The sequence below is a fragment of the Melanaphis sacchari genome, unplaced genomic scaffold (assembly GCF_002803265.2).
Source record: "Melanaphis sacchari strain LSU unplaced genomic scaffold, SCAv2.0 Contig131_pilon_pilon, whole genome shotgun sequence".
Lineage (NCBI taxonomy): Eukaryota > Metazoa > Arthropoda > Insecta > Hemiptera > Aphididae > Melanaphis > Melanaphis sacchari.
The window spans coordinates 201,508-225,815 of NW_020270541.1; the positions used below are offsets into that span (position 1 = coordinate 201,508).

Sequence of the window (24,308 nt, forward strand, 5' to 3'; positions counted from 1 at the left end):
AGCCGTTTTCACGGTACAGCTAATTTATGCATCTGTTACCACGGTCGGACCAACTATATAGCAGGGCGGTCGTCGGGTCGCGGCGGCATAAAATCGTTATCGTTATCACGGGCAGCGCGTCTGCCGTCGATCACCGATCCCGATTCTCGACATCTCGTGAACATTGAACATTGTCGACTGCCGTTTGCTGCACATCACAATACACCATTTTGCGCATTCCCATTCACCATCCAACGTATGTGTTACTGTGTTTGATATTATATCCATTGGTTATTATCACTGTACACCCCGCCTTTTGAATTTTAGGACATTTCCTAAAAACTGCCATAACATCCGAAATCCTTACGCCCGATCAAATATTTGTAGTAGATTAAGTAGAATAAGTTAAAGGAATTGATTGTCACACGCGCTCCGCCGACGTCCAGGAGGAGTATACAAGCCGGTGTAAATTCGATCCGTGCCCAAAGAAACTAGCCTGTGTGGTGTCTGTGCCCGTCCCCTAACGGACCAACGACACTTACAATGGAGGCATTGATTCCTGTCATCAACCGTTTACAAGATGTGTTCAATACTGTCGGCTACGATGCCATACAACTTCCTCAAATTGTAGTTATTGGATCACAGGTATGTTCATTTTCCATCACAAAAATATTTCACCATTTTACTTACTAGTTACTTGTTAGATGCGATAATTGTATGGATTCGTATGACTCATAATTTATAATTATTATTTTTCCCCATCTCAACATATGTATTTGTTTTCTCTATCATAAGTCAAATTTTATTTGATATGATATAAATCTGTATAATAAAAAAATGTCATATGAATTTAATTGTGTTCTTTTCAATAACTAATCATTGCAATACTTCATTTAACTATCTTGATCCACAAAAAACAACTTTAATGTAATGTATAATATGTTTCCTATTAGAAAATTATCTGTACTTCATTCTTAATTCATGATTTAATAAAAGAGCCTATTTCTTCTATTAACATAGGTATATTATTAAATAAAAACATTAGATATTCAAATTATTCATATTATTTGAAAAAATTATTTCTATTCAAGTTAATTTAATTATTTTTGTTTAATGATAGGCTACTAATCAAGATGTATTTATTTAAACAGTTTGAAATTTTTCTATGACATACCTAAGACTTATCAATCTGTATTTGTTTGTTAATAAAATTAGATCCCACTAGTAAACGATGTTAATGTACTGTATTTGATAGTTAATTGAAATCTCTATTCAATAGAAAATAATAAGATAGTAGTGGTGTGTCCAGTAACAGATTTTAGATTCAATTGAATTAGTCAGCTTTCATAATGAAAATTGTCCATTTTAAGAACATAGATAGTTATTACACACTGTAATTATATTATTATATTATTATAAACTATTTGTATACCTAATACATTTTTTTATAATTTTAAGTGGAATGAATAAATAATACTATACTACTTAACGTTTTTTTAAATCAAAATTGACAATTCTAATAATAGTCTACTAATTGTACTAATTAATCCTTATTTTAAACATTCAATATTATTCATCAACACTTATTTATATCATTGACTGTTTATAATCATCAATCGCTGATAAAATGATTGTATATACTTTCCCAACAAACATGATTTAATTTTGTCTTACAAAAAGTATAGTTATAACTTATAAGTAATAATAATATACTGATTTATTCTCTGTAAAATGTAAGTGTACTTTAATAAACTAATATTATTTACTTTGTGGTTAGCCAATATAACTTTTAGTCTGTTACTTAATTGTTAGCTACTTGTTAATTTAAAAGAAAATGTATCTAACTGTTATACTCTTAGATAGAAAAAATAAAAATAATAATTTTGAAACATTAAATTAGTTTAATATATTGTTAATTTTTTACTTTTTAATGAGAATAAATCTAACAAAAAATATACTTAATTTTATTAATTTTGTGCTTTTATATGATTGTTTAATATTGTTGTTGTAGATATTTATATTTCAAATTTGAAATTATATATTATAATATACACTATAATAACATAAACAAATACCACTGTCTTGTATATAAATTCACAAAAATGATTTTACACGTAAAATTGTCCACGTAGTCATATTCCTAAACAATTAATAGATTATTTTTATTTATGTTTTTTAATATATCTATTACTAAATCTAATAATGATGATAATATGTAAATACATGCTTAAAAACAATGTAAATATGTATAAAGATTTGAAACTTTATTATTCTGTTCACATTAAGAAGAAATTCGGCAAGGACACAGTTTAACTACACAACAGGTATATAGACAGTAGATTTGATGAGAGTGACAGACGAGCATTGTCTGATCACCACAAGATTCCTTCTTAATATGAACAGAGTATTGACTTAACAAATTAAATTTAACTTGTATTTTGGTATAGTTTTGATTGCACTAAAAAAATATACTAAGCCATAAATATCAAAGTTCTAAATATTATACTTTCATTATAAAACTGTGCAATCAAAGTTTTAATGAAACAAAACTATAAACATATATCATTTTTTTTACAGAGTTCTGGTAAAAGCTCCGTAATAGAAAGTATTGTTGGTAGATCATTTTTACCCAGAGGTATTGGAATTGTTACTAGATGCCCTTTAATTCTTCAGCTTGTCAACTGCCCTTTGACTGATAAAGAACATAGAAGTTCTGAAAATGGTAAGAGTATTGATTTTCATACATTATTGATGATTATACTATTTATGAATTAATGTTCTTACTGTATAATAATGTAGGTACAGTTAATTTGGAAGAATGGGGTGAATTTCTGCATTGTAAAAATAAAATTTTCAAAGATTTTAATGAAATACGAGATGAAATTCAATCTGAGACCAATAAGGTTGCTGGCAGTAATAAAGGAATATGTCCTGAACCTATTAGCCTGAAAATATATTCCACACACGTGTTGAATTTATCGCTTGTGGATTTACCAGGGATAACTAAAGTAAATATTGATGATTTAATATTTAAAATTAAACATGTTCATAGTATTATTAACTTTTTTTAAACATTGTAGGTTCCTGTGGGCGACCAACCAGACGATATTGAATCTCAAGTGAAAAATTTAGTTCTCAAATATATTCAAAATCCTAACTCAATCATTTTAGCAGTAAGTACTGCTAACACAGATATGTCAACTAGTGAAAGTTTGAAGATGGCCAAAGAAGTAGATTCCGAAGGAAAGAGAACTTTAGCTGTAATTACTAAGCTTGATTTAATGGATGCAGGTAATACATATTTTTCTTTGATTAAATTTGCTATATTTTTTTATAACTTACTTTTTTTTTCAGGTACTGATGCAGTTGATATATTATGTGGTCGAGTGATTCCTGTTAAACTAGGAATAATTGGTGTTGTTAATCGATCACAACAAGATATAAATGACAAAAAGGTATGTATAGAGAACTGAATAATATAATAAAGCATTAGCATGTTATTTATTTAAAATGTATTTTTACAGTCAATTTCTGATGCTCTAAAAGATGAATCTACTTTCTTGCAAAGAAAATATCCTTCATTGGCAAACCGAAATGGAACTCCATACTTAACTAAGACACTAAACAGACTTTTAATGCATCACATTCGAGATTGTTTGCCAAACTTAAAAGTAATTATTAAGAATAGTCTACAACTTCATTAATGCCATTCTTTACTTATTAACCATTGGTTATCAATCATTAAGAGAAACTTACCAATAATTTATTTATTAGTTTATAATAAAAATGTATGAAGGCATAAATGTTTAGGTATTATTATACTTAATATGAAAATTTAATATATTATTATGAATTTAAATATTATAATCGTATGGTTGATTGAAGACAGACCAAGTGATCAATTGATATCATAATTAATTAATAATAGATACAAATTATGTCATTTTTAACTGAGAATTTTAGTGCCGTTTCTTTGAAAAATAAAATGTTTCAAAAATTGGATACTGTATAAAATAATTATTTGTATATTTAATTATATTTTTAAGAAGAGGTATTAACAAAAGATTTTTTTTAGTTTAATACATGTATTATAAATGATTTAATTTTTAAACTTTAAATACTAGTTAAATAAATACTGAATCACAATATATATTTCATGTTGTCATAAAATTAAAAACAAAATATCTGTTAAAATATTTAATTAATTTAACAATCATTAATATCTTGCATCTATGAAAGGGAGCTTATTTATGGGTTGTTGATGAATAGGAAAAACATTTATCCTTAGTATAGCTTTATTCATTGTAAAAACTATAATGCCCTTTGTGCTTAATAAATCAAATATTTAATTTTTATTAAAAAATAAATTAATTGTATGCTACATAGCAAAGAACGCAAAACCACACTCTTTTAATGATTTATGTAAATATATATAAAAAAAAAAACTGATCATTTGTAGAAATATTTTAGGTTTAACAAGAAAAAAAGATTATTAAATTAATTGAATCGCGAAGAAAAATACATTTCAACCAATATTTTTATTTAACACTGTCCCTGCTTTATGGCAATATAAATAATTTAATAATGTAAAGAAGTTTACTTGACCTATGAATGGTGTGGTTTTAGACAAGAGTGAATGTTATGGTTTCACAATTCCAATCACTTCTGTATTCATTTGGGGATGATGTAACAGATAAGAGCCAAACACTGTTACAAATCATTACAAAATTTGCTGCAGCATATTGTTCAACAATTGATGGTACTTCTAAGAATATCGAAACAACTGAACTGTAAGTACAATATTTTTTTTTTTTTTTTTTTTAAATAAATTACTAATCTATTTATTTTTAGATGCGGCGGTGCTCGAATATGTTATATATTTCATGAGACATTTGGCAAGGTTTTGGATTCTATTCATCCTCTGACAGGCTTATCAAAAATGGATGTATTGACTGCCATTCGGAACGCCACAGGCCCAAGACCAGCATTATTTGTTCCAGAAGTGTCTTTTGAGTTGTTAGTAAAAAGACAAATACGTCGGTTAGAAGAACCATCTTTGCGATGTGTAGAACTTGTACACGAAGAAATGCAGCGTATGATTCAACACTGTGGAATTGAGTCACAACAGGAAATGATCAGATTCCCTAAACTCCATGAAAGCATTGTTGATGTTGTTACACAGTTATTGCGTAGACGTTTACCTACAACAAATGCCATGGTATATCTAAGTCATAACAACAAATAATGGAATAATAATAATAATAATAATAATAATAAAATCTATGTTTATTATACTAATATTAAAAGGTTGAAAATTTGGTGGCTATTGAACTTGCGTATATAAATACTAAACATCCAGATTTTCATAGAGATGCAGAACTCGTATCACTGATGATGAAAAGCGCTGAAGAAGATGAATTTTCAAGACAACGCATGTTGAGAAAATATAATGTGAACAATTCTGTTGCTGGATGTGATAAAGACGTAAGTGTGCAAAGATAGTACTTAACTTTTTTTCCCAGTGTTGATAAATTACTGTACAAAAACAGTCTGTAGTAATATATATATTATATAAATCATATTGTGAAATTATAGTTAAGATTATAAATCCTGAAATATTATTGTAATGAATAATAGTTAATGAATGAAAAATAAACCAATGTTCATGGTTTAGACTATGCATAATAATTGTAAGATACAATTAATTGGAAATTAGTTGTATAATTTAAAGATACAATACCTTCAATGAGATTTCTATGATGGAATTTGTTTTAAAATATTCTTAAATGTCAAGCTAAAAAAAAAATGTATTATGTGTTTTTAAGAGAAATGCATTTGGCTGTTGTTTAGTATTTTAGTAATTAGGGTGTGAGAAAATAAATTAACATCTTAATCTAAAAATTTTATTCCTGTTTATACTAATTGATTATATTTAACCTGTGCACATTTCAAATATATTTTTGTGCATGCTATATCAATGTATATTATGGTCATTATTTACAAAATAAAATATATATCTACAAAATATTGTAGGACAAAATTAAAAATTTAAGTTATATTGATTTTTATTTATTAAAAATCCTATTCATTATATTTTAACAAAAATAAAAACAATAATATGTTTTTTAAACTAGTATATTAATTGATATTTAACTGTTTTTTTTTTTTTTGTATAATTACATTTAATAACTAGGTAATATAGTATGGCTTAAAGTAAAAAATAATTTACATGAACTTTATTTTAAAAACTTATTCTCTTTTATTATTCAGATCTATTGTGTTGAAATAAAAAATAACAAATTGATATCATATTATTTTAACATTGAAATATTGTTCCATATTTCATCATTTTGTAAAAGTTTATTTTGTTCATTTTTAAGTAATGATATATTTTAAATTTTATAGAGTATCGCCAGCACAGGATCATTGAAGAAAACGCCAAAACATCATCCAGCAGATATGAATGGTGAAATGAATTCTGTTGAATCGTCTCCAGCAACAACACCTGTACATCAAGTACAAAATGAAAGCATGCCTTCAAATGTACTCAATAGTTTTAGTAACATGGATTTACAGAGTCCATCCAACAGGAACCTATCTGAGAAAGAACTACGTGACTGTGACGTAATTGGTACATAGTATTAGTTTCCATTCAAAAACAACTATAATATTATTGACTTGTTAAATATTTATTTTGATTTATTTCTCTTTGTTGGTTTATAGAAAGATTGATCAAATCATATTTCTACATTGTGAGAAAATCCATTCAAGATAGTGTTCCAAAGGCTATAATGCACTTTTTAGTAAACTTTGTGAAGAACTACTTACAATCAGAACTAGTCACACATTTATACAAATCCGAACAAGTAGAAGAGTTACTGAATGAATCTGAACATATATCTAATCGCAGAAAAGAAGCCATTGATATGCTTAAGGTATTAAGTGTATAAGTTACAAGTCCACCATTACTTTTCTATACAAAAAATGGTTATGAACTTTTTTTCTCTTTTCAACAGGCCTTACAAAATGCTAACAACATCATTAGTGAGATTCGTGAAGTGCATGTCTGGTGAACATGTGAAGAAAATTTGATGTGTAGTATATAACTTTTAAATAAATCCTAAATCAGTACATTGTTACAAATCCGCCATTATTATTATTACTACTATTATTAATTGTAATGTACAGACCAAAATAACTTAGTACATACTATGGGGTACCTTTAGTGTTAATGCCAATCCCCACAATGTTTTAAAATGCATAAGTTATTACTTTGAACTTTGACCTTACACTTTTTATGTGCATGTAATTACAAAGGACCATTAAAAACTTATTAGGTATGAAATTATTTTTTGGTTCAAGTTTAGAAACTAGATATATTTTTAGTATTTTTGTTCATAGTTTCATCAGCTTTATTTTATTTATTAATGATTTCAACATGAACTGCATTTATAATATTATACATGGTTTTTATTCAACAAACGGTATAAAAAAATGTTTTAAGACTATTTAATTCGATAATTAAATTTCATCTATAATTCTGTATTAATAATTATGAAACAAAAAACCTATGTTTAAAAACATTTTTTCATATGTGGTATAATTATAATATTTGATTTCACACAATACCTAGTGTGATCTGTTAGTTAATCGATTGTATAATTTTTTTTTTAGATCATTCAAGTTTAACTATTTAATGTTTACATTAGATAAATGTTAGTGATTAAGAGAACTTAACGCACCTTTTTTATAATAGTTATATGATTTTCCTGTTATTCAAAAATAATTGATGTTTGCGATTATTATAATAAATGTGACAAACTGTCTGCTGTAGGAAGTCTATTTGTTACTTTGATCTAAATGTTTATGTTGGTTTTATTTTCTTATTTAACTATTAATTTTTATTTTTTACCTATGAATGATATTTATGTGATGTTTAAATCAAATTATTGAAAAGCTGAAAATTTGATGCTTAATATTTTTATAAAAAATACAAAAAATATTAAAGGTCATGGTAAAAATAAGGTTAAAATGGACATTTACCTTGGAAAAATTGTGAGTTATCGGTGATATATCCAGGTTATACTTATGTATTAATTATATTTTTTAGGTTTAAAGTTATAGTAGGTACAATAATGTGTCTTAAATATACTTGATTTAATAAATGTATACAATAAACATTTTACTTTGTTCATAGTGAAAATGTATACCATACACTATACACACTAATGCCACTGTATTTGTTTTTGTAAGCTAACAAACATAAAGGTAGAAAAATTCAATTATTTATTTATTACTAAAAAAAAATGATTTCTAAAAAAAATAACTTAAATAACGATTTTTCTAGAAATGTTGACTGAAATTAAATGTACAAAATTAAATTGTTTTCTATTTTCTAGAACTTAATGACCATGAATTTCTCTACCATCCGATACAGAACAATTAAACAATTCCACTGACTTATATGATATAGTTTAAAGTACTAATTGCACCTCTTATTAATAATAACATTGATGAAGTTTTTGAATTATTTTTAAATACATTAGCAATGGATAAAAAATATATAGAGCAAAAAAAAAAAAAAAATGTATAATAATTAATAATGTTTAATTTAAATGTTTTAATTGCTTGACTGTTAGAGAGCTGTAAAACTTCAATTGAATTCTTATGAAGCTTTTTATTTACCTGCGATTGACATTTGTAACTTGTAGTTGAATCACATAGTGTGTATAATGCCTTTGAAATTTTAAATATTGTGCTTCTGTTTTTAATATTTTTAAATTATTATAAAAACAATTCATGCGGAATCTTACATTATATTTTATCTCTTTTGACCAAGCCTGGGAAAAAACTATAAATTCAAAACATGTTTATTGTCTATAAATACTCATTAAATAGTTTAAAATTAAGTTGTATATTTTGTATACAGAACAAATAGCGGTGTATTGTTTCAAATTTCTACAAATAGTTTCTACAACCGAGATAATTATATTATGAGGGCAATCTATACTGTAGTATCAAAGTCAATGCATTCGATAAATTTCCTCATCACTGCACTGGTGTGGTGCATACAAATATTGCAAACCTATTGTCTCTTGTTTTAGGTTTAAACTTCAACAGAAAAAAAAAAAAATTATTGTTTATCAAAAAGTTTGTCAAAAACAATTAATAATTATGATTTGATTTTTACTAAAAAATTTGAATCAATGAATATTTTTACATTTTTTATACATTTACTTACTTAATTGAACATTTGAAAAATTACATCCTAATATATTTTACTGTATTTCTATTGATACGCTTAAAATAGAAACCAAAGATTTTATGCAAACTATCCTTCAATGTTTAGGCCATCAACATTTGTCAAATAAATGTATTCAATGAAGAATGTTCTATTAATAATATTATATTGACTTCCACAATAGGAATTTAATTTTTCTTTGACTTCTATTGAACTTCAAAGTTGAGTAAAATATATGATGTTTTATTATGATGATACCTACAATAGCAGACAAAATTCAAGGGTTTGTTTGTAAGCCCAAGACGAGGCTAAATCACCATGTCAATCCATTGGCCATCTAATTACTAGATAACTTTAAGGAAATCAGATATCTCAATCATCTGAAATAATACAACTTAGATTAAGATTAAGGGCATGAGCCACTTAATCGTAAGTGTGCACACTATATACATTTTTTTAAATGTATTTATAAAAACCTTAGGATCATTTAAATAATAAACACTTAAGATATTAAAAAAAAGTTGAGTGTATGACAAACCATTTTTTTAATCTTTATAATTTATATTTTAAAGTAAATAATAAATGTATGCATTCACTTTAATTTGCAATTTGTATTTTATATTTTATGTGTAGTAATGCTAAGTACATATTATTAATATAAATAGATAAAATTATTTATATTTTCAATTTTATAAGTGTATATTTATAATGTTCTTAAAGAAACACTTAGTATAATATTTTTTTCATTAGTACATTCGTTAGTTAAATACTTTTGAAAAAAAAATAGTGTTCTTAATTTATGAGCAGTTTTCAAAAGTAACTTTCAATTGCAAACAAATTTTTCTGGTGAAAATTCTTAAAAAGATTATCTATATAAGATCTACTATTATATTATTATCGCCTATCGTTAATAGATTGAATGATCAAGAAACTAAAAAATACAACTTTTTCCTATAAAAATTGTCTATTTAATCTAGTATGATATTGATAAAAACTGTAATGTATATTTCATAATTATTTTTACAGATAAATATTTTATTTGCATGAATAATTAGTAGGTAGTCATTAGTCAACTGATATATCATTAGCATTACTGTAGACGTTGACATGTTTCTTGTTATATAAATGCATATCTGAGAAAGGAAAGAACACTGTAAAAACTTGAGGGCTTTAGATTTTTTTACCATACCAACTATCTATGTGTATGAATTAAGCCTCCATAAACAACTAATAATATATAAAGGCGCAGATAGCATTATATTCTTTAGACACAATTCTCATTCATTTGGATTTGACTAGCCAGATTACATTTATCGTAAGATAATAAATTGTGTCGTTGTCAGTTGTAAAATAGTTTTTTAAGTAGAGTACTGAGAAGTTGTTGTGAATAGTGTCTGTTAAAATCAATTTTAAAATGCTTAAAATCAAATCACTAAAATATAGTTTGAGTTTTTTTCTTTTGTTTAAATAATCTATAGAACTTAAACAATAAAACCATATATTTTATTTTTATTTTAACATTTTTTATGGTAAATTAAACATTTTAAAACTGATGAAACGCCCAAAAGAGTAAAACTATTGAACAATTGATCGTTTGAGACTAACAAATTATAGAAACTTATACTTGTTTTACACTTTTATCTGCTATTACCCATGTAAAAGAATTTACCACTTCTGATTTATCAAAGATCTTTGTGTACTGGTAAAACAAACTATGGTAACGGTCTAATATATGACCTACACAATGAATTATGGCCCCATATATAACCTACGTCATAAATGTAAAATAAAAATAAATGTCCCCACATTGTAATCGATCACGGCTATACAGTATACTTCCTTTTACCTTGAAAAAGAAATTCGTCAATTTGGACAGTACAACCGTGGCCATCCATTTTTTCTATTTTGGAAAAACAATGTACTGGTTTATCTCTGCAAAGATTATACTAATCAATGATGGTGTTTTTGCTTCTATCAGTCCAACCTACACTTTGATTTACTGGAAATTAACCCACAACTTAACTAATTATAGTATTTTGCATAGTGATAGTTTATTATTATAATAGCCGTTAAAGATCTGTATATGTAAAAGTCATTATTTTTATAAATCGATTGATAAGTATGACTGAGGATACTGAAGTATTAATGATTGTAAGTATTAAAAAACAAAAATGAAATAGAATAAATTTCCCATGACGACAATAACGAATAACCGCGATAAAGAAACCTATAGAATTAAAATGTAGATCAACACAATAATATCGGTAGATCGAGTAATATATGTAGATCATATATTGGACCATAACTGTTTTCATAATTCTTGATAGAGTATACATTAGCTCTAATGTAGGAATTTAAATGAGCATTTTTTTCATTAAAAATTGATAATCAAAAGAAATTTCATGGAATTAAAAAAAAAAATACAACATATAGTTTAAAATATACATCCATTTATTTATTTTAATATAATTCAAGCTTTACTAAAAAAAATTCTATCAGTCTACTTCACATTAGAATTATATAAAACTAAGTACCAAAAAAAAAAAAAATACATATATTAATTGGCCGTTGAGCTTTGCTTGTACAATATTATCAAACATAAGAAACGACATTAAAAATTGTACTAACAAATTTATTGACTAGAAACTTAAAGTAGTTTAAAAAAGGGTATATTTTGTATAAACGTTTTGGTTACAAAAAAAAAAAAGGAAAAAATAAAGTAATCAATTACCTTATTTATATTATAATGTTGATAAAATAAAATAGGAGGACTAGAAAGAATAATTCGTATTACAAAATAGTTAAAATAAATAAGGGCTAATTATGATGTATCATTAGGTTTATTTAATCAGTATATATTTTAAAAGTAAAGTAAATATAATAAGAATTGTATTAAGTTTCAGTTAAACAATAAGAAAATTGATGCGGACAAGTAATTTGTTAGTACAAAAGTGCATATTTATAATAATCGTATACAAATAGTGGGTAAACATTAACCTTTAAAATGTAAAATAAAACTAATAAGAAGTTATAAAATAAAATCAAATATTAATTCAATTTTCTACATCATTGTATACAAAACGAGGGTTTGAATCTGGTTATTTTAATATGGTTGATTATGATAATTACCAAAACCCAACAAATAATAGTGATAAAAAAAAAAAAAAAAAAAAACGGGTTATTGATTTTAGTAAGACAAATTCTTCAACATAACGAATAATAGAAGTTCAAGTAATACATTTTTTAAGGTATGTACTCAAAACGAACCTAACATACAAACAATACCTTAATAAATCTACAAAAAAAAAAAAAAAAATCGTCGACAACAAAGAAAATTAAAATTTGTTCGTTGGACAATCTAAAAGTAGTAAGGAACACACACTACGCCGAACACAGTGGTATTAATAGTAATGGCGATTTATAATAATTCTTTCTAAAATTAAGGTTGTAAAAAAATAGGAATTTCTTTCAAGTTCAGATTTTATAATCATAAATACAATCTATGTTAATTGATTATCACAAATATATCAAAATGTGACAGATACATTTGTTAAGTATGCATTTTGAACTACTGTCATGAACATTCTTGAGGTAGTTTTGTTTATTGATATTAAATATAACATTGCAATAGATATTATATGTTTATGTATTAACTATAATAAATAGAAGATGCCAAATCATATATTTTCAATTATTAACCATATTTATTTTACTGTGATGGAGATTGAATTGATGACTCCCGTAAAAATAAAATAGTATAAAAACTTAAGTATTTAAGTAAATATGAATCATGGTTTGTTTAATTTAAAATTATATACTATTGACAAAGCAAAACTCATCATACAATAAGTGATATTTTGGTTAAAATCATTAAATATTATTTTAAAAACAGCAAATATTTATTGAATTGATTTAAAAAAAAACTAATTTAATTAATGGAATACAGTTTATTTTATGGAAATATAATTTTTGATTGATGTACAGCAATCATAAGTACTTACACTCACAGAATTAGTTCATTTTAAATGCAGACTTAAGAATGGATTTTTAGTATTATACAAGATCTAAAAATATTCTTTAAAATCATTAAATCTATAGTATATAAATTCTCACTTTTACTATTCTATCACAATCACTATCATTTTTAATAATAAATAAACAGTAAAAATACCATTATAAATAATTTCTCAAATATATATGATGATTTGCAATGTTTAAATTTATTTTAGTTTTTAACTCTGAGAAACATCTAGTTCTAAAACTAGATTGCACTATAAAATAAACTATTCTTAACCATAATGTAAACAAAGTACAAATTAATCTGTTTTTCCTAACTAATGTGAAGTTACAAAATTACTCTGTACGACCAAAATAATAATTGTCTTAAAAATTGATGAATTTGATAAATGCTTGGTTATTGTAACACATCATATTTAAAAGATAAGAATTACAATAAATTGGCCACAAATACTTAAGAGAAAAAAGAAAAGATATAAAAAATATATTTCATCAAAATTAGATCAACTTGATACAAAATGTACATATTTCTATAAATCTACAATTGAAATTATTACTTAGTATACATATTAGGTTAATTTAGGCCTAAAGAATGATTGGTAATACATAACTTTAATACTAAGTTAGTTTTCAATCCATACGTTGAAATTAAAACAAAATGGCAACTTTTATAATCAAAATTTTTACAACAAAAATAAATAAATACTCTTAAATAAAAACTCACTTGGGTTATAAAAAAATAAAATTACAATGGCGTTTCTTTTCGCCATTTAAAACTATCAGTAGGCAAATGAGGTGTTTTATTTTTACGTCCAGCAGCCATTTCTAAACCATTGCGAATAGCTGGCATTATTCTTAATGCTGGATTAGTAACAATACCATTACGTTTTTGCTTAACGTTTCCCAAATTTTTATTATAACTGTAAAACAAAATATATTAAAAATTAACATAATAAACATTAAATAAAATCATGTCTATATAGTACTTAGAATCAGAAGTCGATTTTTTTAGCACAGCCTTATTTCCAAGAATAATTCGCATATGAGTGTCACGTGAAAAATGATCATCCGTCAATACTAAAAAATATTAAAACATAAGTACATGCAACTACAAAATACAAGTTATATGTAGTTAGGTTAAATACATTGCAATTATATAACATGAAGTAATATAACAAATAATATGTTTTTAATATATCAAAGTAGGTTAAGTAATACATCAAGTACCTACAATCAATGATGTTTAGATATTGTTGGGAGTAATAATAATAATTCAATTCAGATTTTTAATTAATACTACAGTAAGTATTTTATCTAATATTAAAATAAATAAATTCAAACTGTAATAATTAAAATTGAAAAAAAAAATAATAATGGTGAAAATATATTATATATTTTTAATAGAGAGAAAATTTCTTTATAAAAAGTACTATTGAGTTGAAATGTTGAAAATAATACTTAGCATGAAATATTTTTGAATTGCTAAGACAATCACGGATGAATTTTAATTTAGATAAATTCTTGTTATTTTAAAACTTATAAGTTATTTCCAATAAATAAAACATTTTTGTAAATTTAAAATTTGCAATTCAGAGTTTTAAGTTAGGAAAAAAATACTATATTGATAAAAAAAGATAAGCTGTACAATTCAAAATCAATAGCTTTACCATGAATACTCGGAGCTGAAGGTTCTTCTGAATTAGGACTATGAGGTGGTGTTGCATATATAGGACTCTGCAAAGGACTTAAAACTTTAGAAGTGGGTCTTGACTTGATACGCCGACTACATTGTTGTAATTTTTGTGTAAAAGTTAATGGTGTCAACTATAAAAAAATAACATTATTTACCATTTAAAATATATTCTTAATATGTTGTTGGTTGAAAAAATATTTTACTTGTGTTGGTAAATCTTGGTGAGAACTTTTAGTACTATCAGTTAAATTAGAACTGGACTTGCTATAGTTTGAAACAAACGAAGTTCGTTTGGCTGTTGAATCTGGTGATTCAATGGGCGATGAATCATGAATTAGAGCATGATTAGTACTAGATAATAATGGATTAACTAATATAGCTGAAGATGGTTTAGTTTCAGTTGTTGAACCAGAACCACAAGAAGTATTAGCTGTATTAAATCCGTTACCTAAAAATAAAATCTATTTGATATGGTCCTTATTAAATGTTAAATATAATTTTTATTAATATTACTTTCGTTTTTTATGGGACAAAATTGTTCAAGTAGCTTAACAATATTATCATGACCACTTTTTGCAGCAATTTTTATAGCATTTCGTCCACAATGGTCAGATACTAATGGGCTTGCACCTTGCATCAACAATAATCGCACACAAGTCTCATTACCTTCTTGAGAAGCAATACCTATTTAATTTAAAAACAAAATATTAAAATTAGTAATAGTTCAGAACTAAAATAGCATTTTAAAGAAACAATGTTTTTAATATTTAAGTTGAGCTTTGATGATTTAGTAAAAAAATAAAAAATGTTAAAGGAATATATTTATACGTTATATTTTATTCTACAAAAACTATTAAATAAATATTGAGATATCATAAGAAATCTAATGGGACTTAAAAGAATTATCAATAATCTTAATTGAATATATTTTAAATTTAAATAATTTTTAAAGTAGTGTTACTGGACGCCACTTTCAATCAAATTGTCAAGCTTTGTACCCTTTTTATATACCTATTACTTGTCTATATTTGTTATCATAATTTTGGAAAAAAATTTAAACTAGAATCTAAACAAATATTTTATAATAATTTAAATAGCAATAATCGGAATACATAGAAATATTATGAGCAATACATTTACAAATTACTTAAATTAGAAGTACACAATTGAAATAATAATAAATAAATATAAGTATAAATTATTTAATAAATTATTTAATAACTTAATATAATACTAATATTTTGAAAAACGTTTTGAAAATAATAAAATCTTTTATTAAAAAATTGAACTTAAATATCAAGGTTATAATTCACTACTAGCCATACATTTAATAATAAGTATAATAATAATTTACCCAAGGCTGTTGCTCCTTGATTACATGCATGATTAACATTGGCTCCATGTTCAATTAATAACCGGACAATGACAGAATGTCCTTGCCATGCAGCCAAGTGAAGAGGAGTTCTATTTTCATTATCAGTAGCATTTAAATTAGCTTTTCCGAGTTTTAACAATAAGGATACCATTTCACAGTGACCTTGCCAACAACTAACATGTAAAGCAGTTCGGCCCTGAAATATAAAATTATTTAATGAAATTTTTCCAAAATTTTTATAATATTAGTTATGATAATTGTAGAATTATTTAATAACGGATACAACATATTTTTGTACGAATAAAAATTTAGTATGATTTGAATTTTTATTAAATAATTATTTTGAACAATTTATAGATCTTAATCAAAGGTAAAACAACTTTATTTATGTAGAAAAAATAAAGTTATAAACTTTATTCAAAACACATAGTACTAACTTCAGAATCTGTGCTTTCAACATCTGCTCCACCTGGGTCAATAAAAAATTTAGCCATTGCTAAATGATTTTCAAGGGCAAGGACATAAAGGGTACTTCTACCATCAGCATCTTTTTTGTTCACATCAACTCCATATTCTACAAGACTCCTAACTACTTCAATATGACCTTCTAATGCTGCTAATCTATACATTTATACAAAATATATATATTAAGAATGATTTAAAGAATAATTATTATTTTAGCCATAGAAACAATACCTTAAAGCAGTTCTTCCATCATGAGCTTTCTGATCTGGAGGGGCTCCATAATTTTTCAAAAATTCACTTACTAAATCTGAATGTCCTTCTTCAGCTGCTAACATTAGTGGTGGTTTACCATCATTATCAGTTTGATCAATTTTTGCTCCACTCTCCAACAATGTTCTGCAAACAACCTGATGACCTTCGAATGCAGCATAATGCAATGGTGTCCAACCAGAATTATCTCTATGTTGTTCATCAAGACCTGAAATATATCAATATATGTAATTATAAAAATTTTACAATTAAAACTAACTACACTCTCTATTAAAAATAAAAAAGACAGTCAACAGCGACCAGTTTTCATACGGGAGTAATCAGAAATTTATTTGTTAATTAGTTGTTACACAAAACAAAAACAAGTTAATTAAATGGTTAATTAATTATTTTAAAAGTTAAAATATTTTTGAAATAGTACCTATCCTTGGAGGAAATTTTAAGGTTTTTCAGAATCAGCAAAATGGGTTCTAGATTAAAGTTGTCAAAAAAGGATATATTTAAAAATAGTTTTTACAAAGAAAAATTTTTATTTTCACTAAAAATGTTATTATTAAAATCACTTTTGAAATGAATATCTTCACTTCAATAAACTTGATATCAATAAACACACTTATAAAGCCTGCAAAATCAAAAATATATACCTCTATCCAATAGCTGAGATACTACAACATTATTTCCTTGAGCTGCAGATACACTGAGCACAGTACGTCCTTCATTATCAATGCTGTCCACATAACAACCCCAAAAAAGTAAAAGTGAAACACATGCAGGATGTCCCATTGATGCAGCAGCCCACAAAGGTGTTCTACCTAACTTATCACAATGGTCAACATCAGCTTCTGCTTCTAATAAAATTTCGCAAACGTCTCTGAAAAAACAATTATAAATTAAATTAAAATGAACAATAATTTTATTAACTATTAGATATACCTATGGCCTTCGAATGCGGCAACAAGTAAAGGTGTCATTCCATCTTTATCTTCATGATCAACAAAAGCTCCAGATTCCAACAATAAAGTAACAACCTTGGCATATCCTCCATTAGTAGGTGCACATAAAGCAGCAACACTTAAAGCAGTACGGCCATCACTATCTTGATGATTGATGTTCGCACCATTATCCAACAATTTTCCTACTATATGTGCATGGCCCATATATGCTGCAGCAATCAATGGAGTTCTACCATCACCATCAGTAGTATTAGGGTTTGCACCGGCTTCTAATAATTTTATCACAACATCGTTGTGACCTCCCCAAGCTGCAGCACGTAATGCTCCACGCCCTTCACAATCAGAGCATTCTACATCGGCTCCATGTTTAAGCAATAACTCCACCACCTAATATTATGAAGTATAATTAGTCAATTTATTATTTAGTTAGTCAAAATGTATGTTATTACTTGTGAGTGACCACCCCATGCAGCAGCTCTTAAAGCAGTCCACCCTTCAACATCTGCATGATCTATTTTACAGTTATATTTTAATAGAAGCTGAAATAAAAATAATTAACAATAAAAACTATTAGGAAAATTTATCTATGATAAAAATTAATGTACAATAATAAGTAATAACTGAACATGAATAAAAAAAATTTCAAAAGGAGTGTATTTTATTTTTTTAACACTTAAGATATTACCACATATATACAATTTTGTGTAATATTTACAGATAAATATTAATAACATAAACACACAATTATTAATATTCATAGATGAAAAAGTATTGCAATAGACAAAAACAAAACATTTTTACTGTCAAGCACTTTTTACTTAGTAAATAAATTTATATTTTACAAAATTGTATTTATTTTTATATTATTGATTAAAAGACTATTTTCTGTAAGCAATAACTTGAAGTTGTAAATAATAGGTATGAAAAACATTTGTTGTAATCAATATAATAATTATTGTGTTAAAATGCAATCCTCATTCCTAATATTGGACATACAAGCTGAATACTTGCTTACGTTTTATTTGTGAATTACAGTGTATTCATTATGTTAAATAATGAGTGGTATCTATATTTTCTAGTTAATTCTCAATTTAATTACATTAATTGTAGAAACTACTACTTTACTACTTATTAAAGTGAAAAATAATTTAAAATAAAGATAAACTTTAAGAGCATGTTTAAAAAACTTATTCAAAGAATGTGTTATCTTTGTCTACTATTGCATAACATACCAATATATACATCTAGCAATCATAATTTTGTATTGCTAGCTTAAATGTTAATTTTAATTGATCTATTATCAAACTTCAAGTTAAAAAATTTACCTATGTTGTCTCATTATATTTTAAGTGAATTAAAAGTATTTTTAAATATTAATATTTTACACTCATAATTTACTTAATAATTAAAATACCGTAAAAAATACAAGAGAACACAAATAATGTTCTTACATTTAGGTTTAATAAGCTAAATGCATAAAATTGGAACTGCTGAACAGATATTTAAGTATGTTATGTAGTAAAATAAATACTACACATAAAAGTATTGCGTCTTCCTAAAGTATATAATGTGTAATGTATGTTTATACAACTTGAAGCTTTTTAATTTTAAATGACATAAAAAAAAATATATATATATAGAAGCAAACTAATATGTATTAAAATTAATAATACATTTTTGATATTAACCAAAAAATAATGATACTCGATGAAATTTCATTTTTCTTAATGATTGATTAATATGTATATACAAAAATAAATAAATGAAGAGCTATCAATAGGACTACAAACATAATACCATTTAAAAAATACAAAACCTTTTGAAAAGTATGAATAATGTCACTACAGTAAATAATCTTTTAACTAATGATTAATTGTAATATTAAATAATGGAATACTTATATATAATATATATATATTATGTAAATACCTCTACAACTTCAAGATAACCATGACGTGCAGCTATATTAAGTGGTGTTTGTCCATTATTGTCAGTCACTTCTAAATTTATATCTGAATAAGTTTTCAATAAATCTCGAAGAACACTTAAATTTCCGTCCATTGCAAGTAAATGTAAAGTATTCCTACCATTAATATCTACTTCATATAAATTTGATGGTAATGAAGTATTTGAATAAAGTGCTAAATTCTTTTCAAACTTTGGTGATGAAACTAATCCAAAATTTGTTTCAAACTAAAAATTAATGAAGATTAAAAATTGATTTAATTTAAATACTATTTATTTATTTTTTTACCTTATTAGATTTTACATCAACATCTGATTTAAAACAATTACTAGCTGCTTCCAAAAAATTAACAGTTTTTCTATCATAGCAAGGAATTGTCATACTATCAGAAATTTGTGCTCCACTGTCAATCAACCATAGTAATGGCAATAAATTTGTGTCAGAAAAATTTGTCCAGACTGGTAATGGATTTACTCTTGATAAATGGTAAGCTAATTTATGAATTTCTTCATACTCGGGGGGATTTGAACATCTAAATAAAATTAAGAAAATTAAACATAATATAAAAAGTATAAATTATTATAATTATTTTTATAAATTAATATAAATTATTCTAAAAAATAAATACCTAAGTGTATAATGAAGAGCAATCATAGCATGCCCTTCATTAGCAGAGCACAAAAACCTTCTAGTGCAATGTTTGACATCTAGGAACCATTCTCCAAAACTGTGGTGAAATTGTATTATCTTTGAATCTCGTGGTAATGAAAATATTCTTCTTAATAAGCTATATCGTTTATGAAATTCTTCAACTGTCATGTATTGGTATACAGAATGTATAATACTACTTAATTGTTCTTCTGATAAAGGTTCAGGGGATGCTAAAATTACATTTAATAAAGGCCGTACCTAAAATACAAATATACATTAATTTATTATATGGATATAATTTGTATATTTTAGAAAGTACTTACTTTTGAAAAATGTTTTGAATTCAAAAGCCTCTGACAAAACCATAAATACAGTCCATTAAGAGTTCCGGGAATATCTTTAATTTCCCTCAAAACTACACATCCATCAGATATTCCATCTAAAACCCTTTCCAAGTAAAGAAAACAACCATTACTTTTTATGTGCAATTGATTTAACATTTCAGCTGTATCTCTACTCATGTGTTGGCGTAAAGATTCCTCAGATTCCAAACGGCTCAATATGTACTGTTGTATATCTCTAACGACCTATGAATAAACATTAAATATTATTAAAATAAAAAAATAAAATTTAATAAATTGATTAAAATACAATAACAAATGTTTTGATAAATATAAATAACAAAAAAAAAAAAAAAAATAAATAAATAGTAATACATACTTGTGATTTACGGAGATCATCAATGCAAATTTTACGAAAACCAGAGAACATACGAGCAACATTTTTATTTTGTCTACGTGTTGTACAAATAAGCATCAACCATTGAGGAAATAAATGATGATGAGTAGCTAATAGCTCTGTAATAGTTTTACTTGAATTATTCTTAAACTTTGGATCAGATCTATCATTTGTACATAATCCTTCATCAACTGAATCAACTAAAAGAAACATTGTATGTTTTGGTAATTCAAGATCAATTAGTGGAGATACAACAGCTTTTTTAAATGCATCATCAGCATCTTTAACAATATTGATTGGAGATAAAGATTCTTGTATTTCTGGATCAGATTTTAATCGTTCTTTGTATGATTTGGGCAATGAATCAGATAACTGTGAAATCAAACTTTGAATAAAATGTGTAACCGATAATGTGTTGATATTTTGAGCTTGACAAAAATGATAAGCTAGTAATCTTCTATTTAATGCACGTTGTTGTCTGCCAGATGGATGAACAATTTCGCAGCACAATGAAGTTTTTCCACATCCAGCACCTCCAACTAATAGTGCTCCACATGTTTTCCAATTGCTTCTTTGATCAAAGCAATGTAATAATTTTTGGAATACCCATTCACGGCAATAAAATGGTTTTTGAGCCAAATTACTTGAAGTCATTTTGTTCTGTTAGTTTTCATATTATTTGAAAAATAAGTTGTAGATATCATAAGCCAATTTAAAATTTTTAACTTAACAATTCATATGTTATAAGATATAGGTAATCTGAAATATAAAAATGTAATTCAATTTTAACCATAATTCATTAGTACCTACATTAGTTTAATACATTTTTTCATAATAATTGGATAAGTTATTAATGATATAAGAATATTAAGCCGATAAAAAAGATAAAATTAAAATGAAAAAAAAATACGAGTAATATCTAAAACAATATTTTGTTTTGATTTTACAACACTATACCATTATACTATACATTAAAAAGTAAATAAAGCAATAAATTTAAACTTGACTTTTATCAAATGTAGGAAATGTATAGATAAAAATTTCTAAGTTTAATAATTGTATTTTTAAAAGTATATAAAATACATTATAAAGAATTGCATAATTGTTTTTATAATAAGTCAGTGAGGTTATCATGAGTGTACTTCAATGGGGAAATTATTTTATGATCCTTGAACTTCATTAATAAAAACATGATTTGCAATACAAAAAAAATGTATTAATATTGTGTTAATAATATGTAATATATAACATATTTATAGTAAATATACTATACGTTGATATAAAAATATAAGGTAAAAGTGGGAATACTACTCAAGAGAATACTAAACCTGCATGCGTTGTCACCTCACAAATACATAACATAGCAAATTTAACATTCTCAAGAATCAATTTAACCCTTTTATACTTATTGTTAAAGTGATTTTACTTACAATCAAATTTAAATCTAAGAATATCCTTTTATTTATTTTTTTTAAATTTTAAAAACGAGTTATAAACATTCTGAAATTCTAAATTGTTTATGCATTTTAAAATGTTTACAACTCGTTTAAAATTAAAATATTAAAAAAAAAAATATGATAGTTCACTAGATAATATTTTTATTTCTAGGTTAGATAATAGGTAAGTTCACTCTAAGCATAAGAGTTTAATGGATTTTTTTAGAATACACAATTTGCTATGTTTTTGAGACAGAAACTATGTGTACAGATTAAGCACTCATTTAATACTTGTTTAAACTAAGTGCCTATTCGTATAAGTTTTTTTTTTTTAATAAAATGTAATACTAAATATTTAAACATAATGATAATAGAAAAATATAGATTCTAAAGTAATGGGAACATTTTTTCTAGCGATTTGTTTTTCTCCCTAGTTTATACCAAATATAATAGCCTATTCTCCGGAAGATAGTAATTTAAAATAATAATTACAATTAATGAAATTTATTTTAGATGGTTTGTATTTAACAGGACAACAGAATTGTTAACTGACCAGAATATTGACTTTGTGTGTGTATTATATATTTTATCAATCTGAAATTCACTTCTTGACCAAAACATTGCTAACCATCACATTGGCCCAAATAAATAAATAGCATTTAAATCAGTTAAATACAAAGTAAGTACATCTTTTAATAAGCCTTATAGACCTCAATAATGGTATAGAGTATATTTATTTATCATGGAATATTTGTTATGAGGAATCATTAAATAGAGGAGTTAATTGTATTCAAAATATTTTACTGCATTTTTAAAAAAAATATGAAAGGTGTCACACATTAAGATGCTTACTCTAGGAAATATATTATAAAATAATATTGTGTAATAATTGAAACATTACTAGATAATATTATTCATAATGATTAATGAATCAAAACCTATGACTCATGTTAATTTTGTCATACTACACTCCTTCCTGTTTTGTACTTTCTATAACATTATATATTATGCTAAAGGCTCTAATAATAAATCTATTTTATTTTAGTGCCCATAACACATTTGAACTATACAAAATTATTGAGTAAAATAAATAACTATCTACTCTACCAATATGACGAATACACTTTATAATACCAATAATCATACAGATTTAGTGTTTGTATGAGTTGGATATTATTGAGACTAATTGAGTATTGAATTAATAGTATTAACTATAGACATGTTTCACATCTCGAACGATGAGTGCTGGTTAGAACTGTTAAACCTAACCTTTTTTTTAATCGAACTGAACCCGGTGTCTATGAGACCTACCCGTTCAACAGCCAAACTATTTATATTCGACGTCTGGCGACGTGCTGTTCTTACCTAGGAGACGTTGGTCGACGGTAACAATGGACAGATAGACTTCCGTGACACAAAAGGTAGCATGACGATCGACCGGACCAAAAAACTGACTGATTGGCTGACGGACGTTCGTCTCTCGGCAAAACGGTCGGACGGGAAAACCCGGAGGATCGACGACTT

The 24,308-nt window shown here is 25.5% G+C and overlaps 2 protein-coding genes across 3 annotated transcripts; one reads left to right on the forward strand and one right to left on the reverse strand.

Annotated features, from left to right (window-relative positions):
* The first annotated feature begins 104 nt into the window (after positions 1-104).
* LOC112591335 (dynamin-1-like protein) lies at positions 105-7,373 on the forward strand. 2 transcript variants are annotated; one of them, XM_025335121.1, is made up of 13 exons: positions 105-235; positions 307-624; positions 2,557-2,701; positions 2,779-2,987; positions 3,060-3,270; positions 3,334-3,434; positions 3,504-3,650; positions 4,606-4,769; positions 4,831-5,197; positions 5,287-5,463; positions 6,385-6,610; positions 6,703-6,914; positions 6,996-7,373. In XM_025335121.1, exons 2-13 carry the CDS (start codon positions 523-525, stop codon positions 7,050-7,052), a joined length of 2,118 nt encoding a protein of 705 aa, XP_025190906.1. In that variant the 5' UTR covers positions 105-235; positions 307-522; the 3' UTR covers positions 7,053-7,373. The 2 variants fall into 2 exon arrangements, with proteins under 2 accessions (XP_025190906.1, XP_025190907.1); XM_025335122.1 differs by having other exon boundaries at positions 105-624.
* Positions 7,374-13,805: 6,432 nt separating this feature from the next.
* LOC112591328 (ankyrin repeat domain-containing protein 50) lies at positions 13,806-24,308 on the reverse strand (the record flags this gene model as incomplete). Its single annotated transcript, XM_025335103.1, is given in 17 exon segments — positions 13,806-14,157; positions 14,224-14,314; positions 14,905-15,061; positions 15,134-15,378; positions 15,444-15,614; positions 16,285-16,501; positions 16,743-16,926; positions 17,002-17,248; positions 17,685-17,911; positions 17,974-18,380; positions 18,443-18,532; positions 19,923-20,186; positions 20,248-20,491; positions 20,588-20,868; positions 20,934-21,197; positions 21,331-22,107; positions 24,150-24,308. Coding segments are annotated over 16 exon segments (3,936 nt in total). The 3' UTR covers positions 13,806-13,982.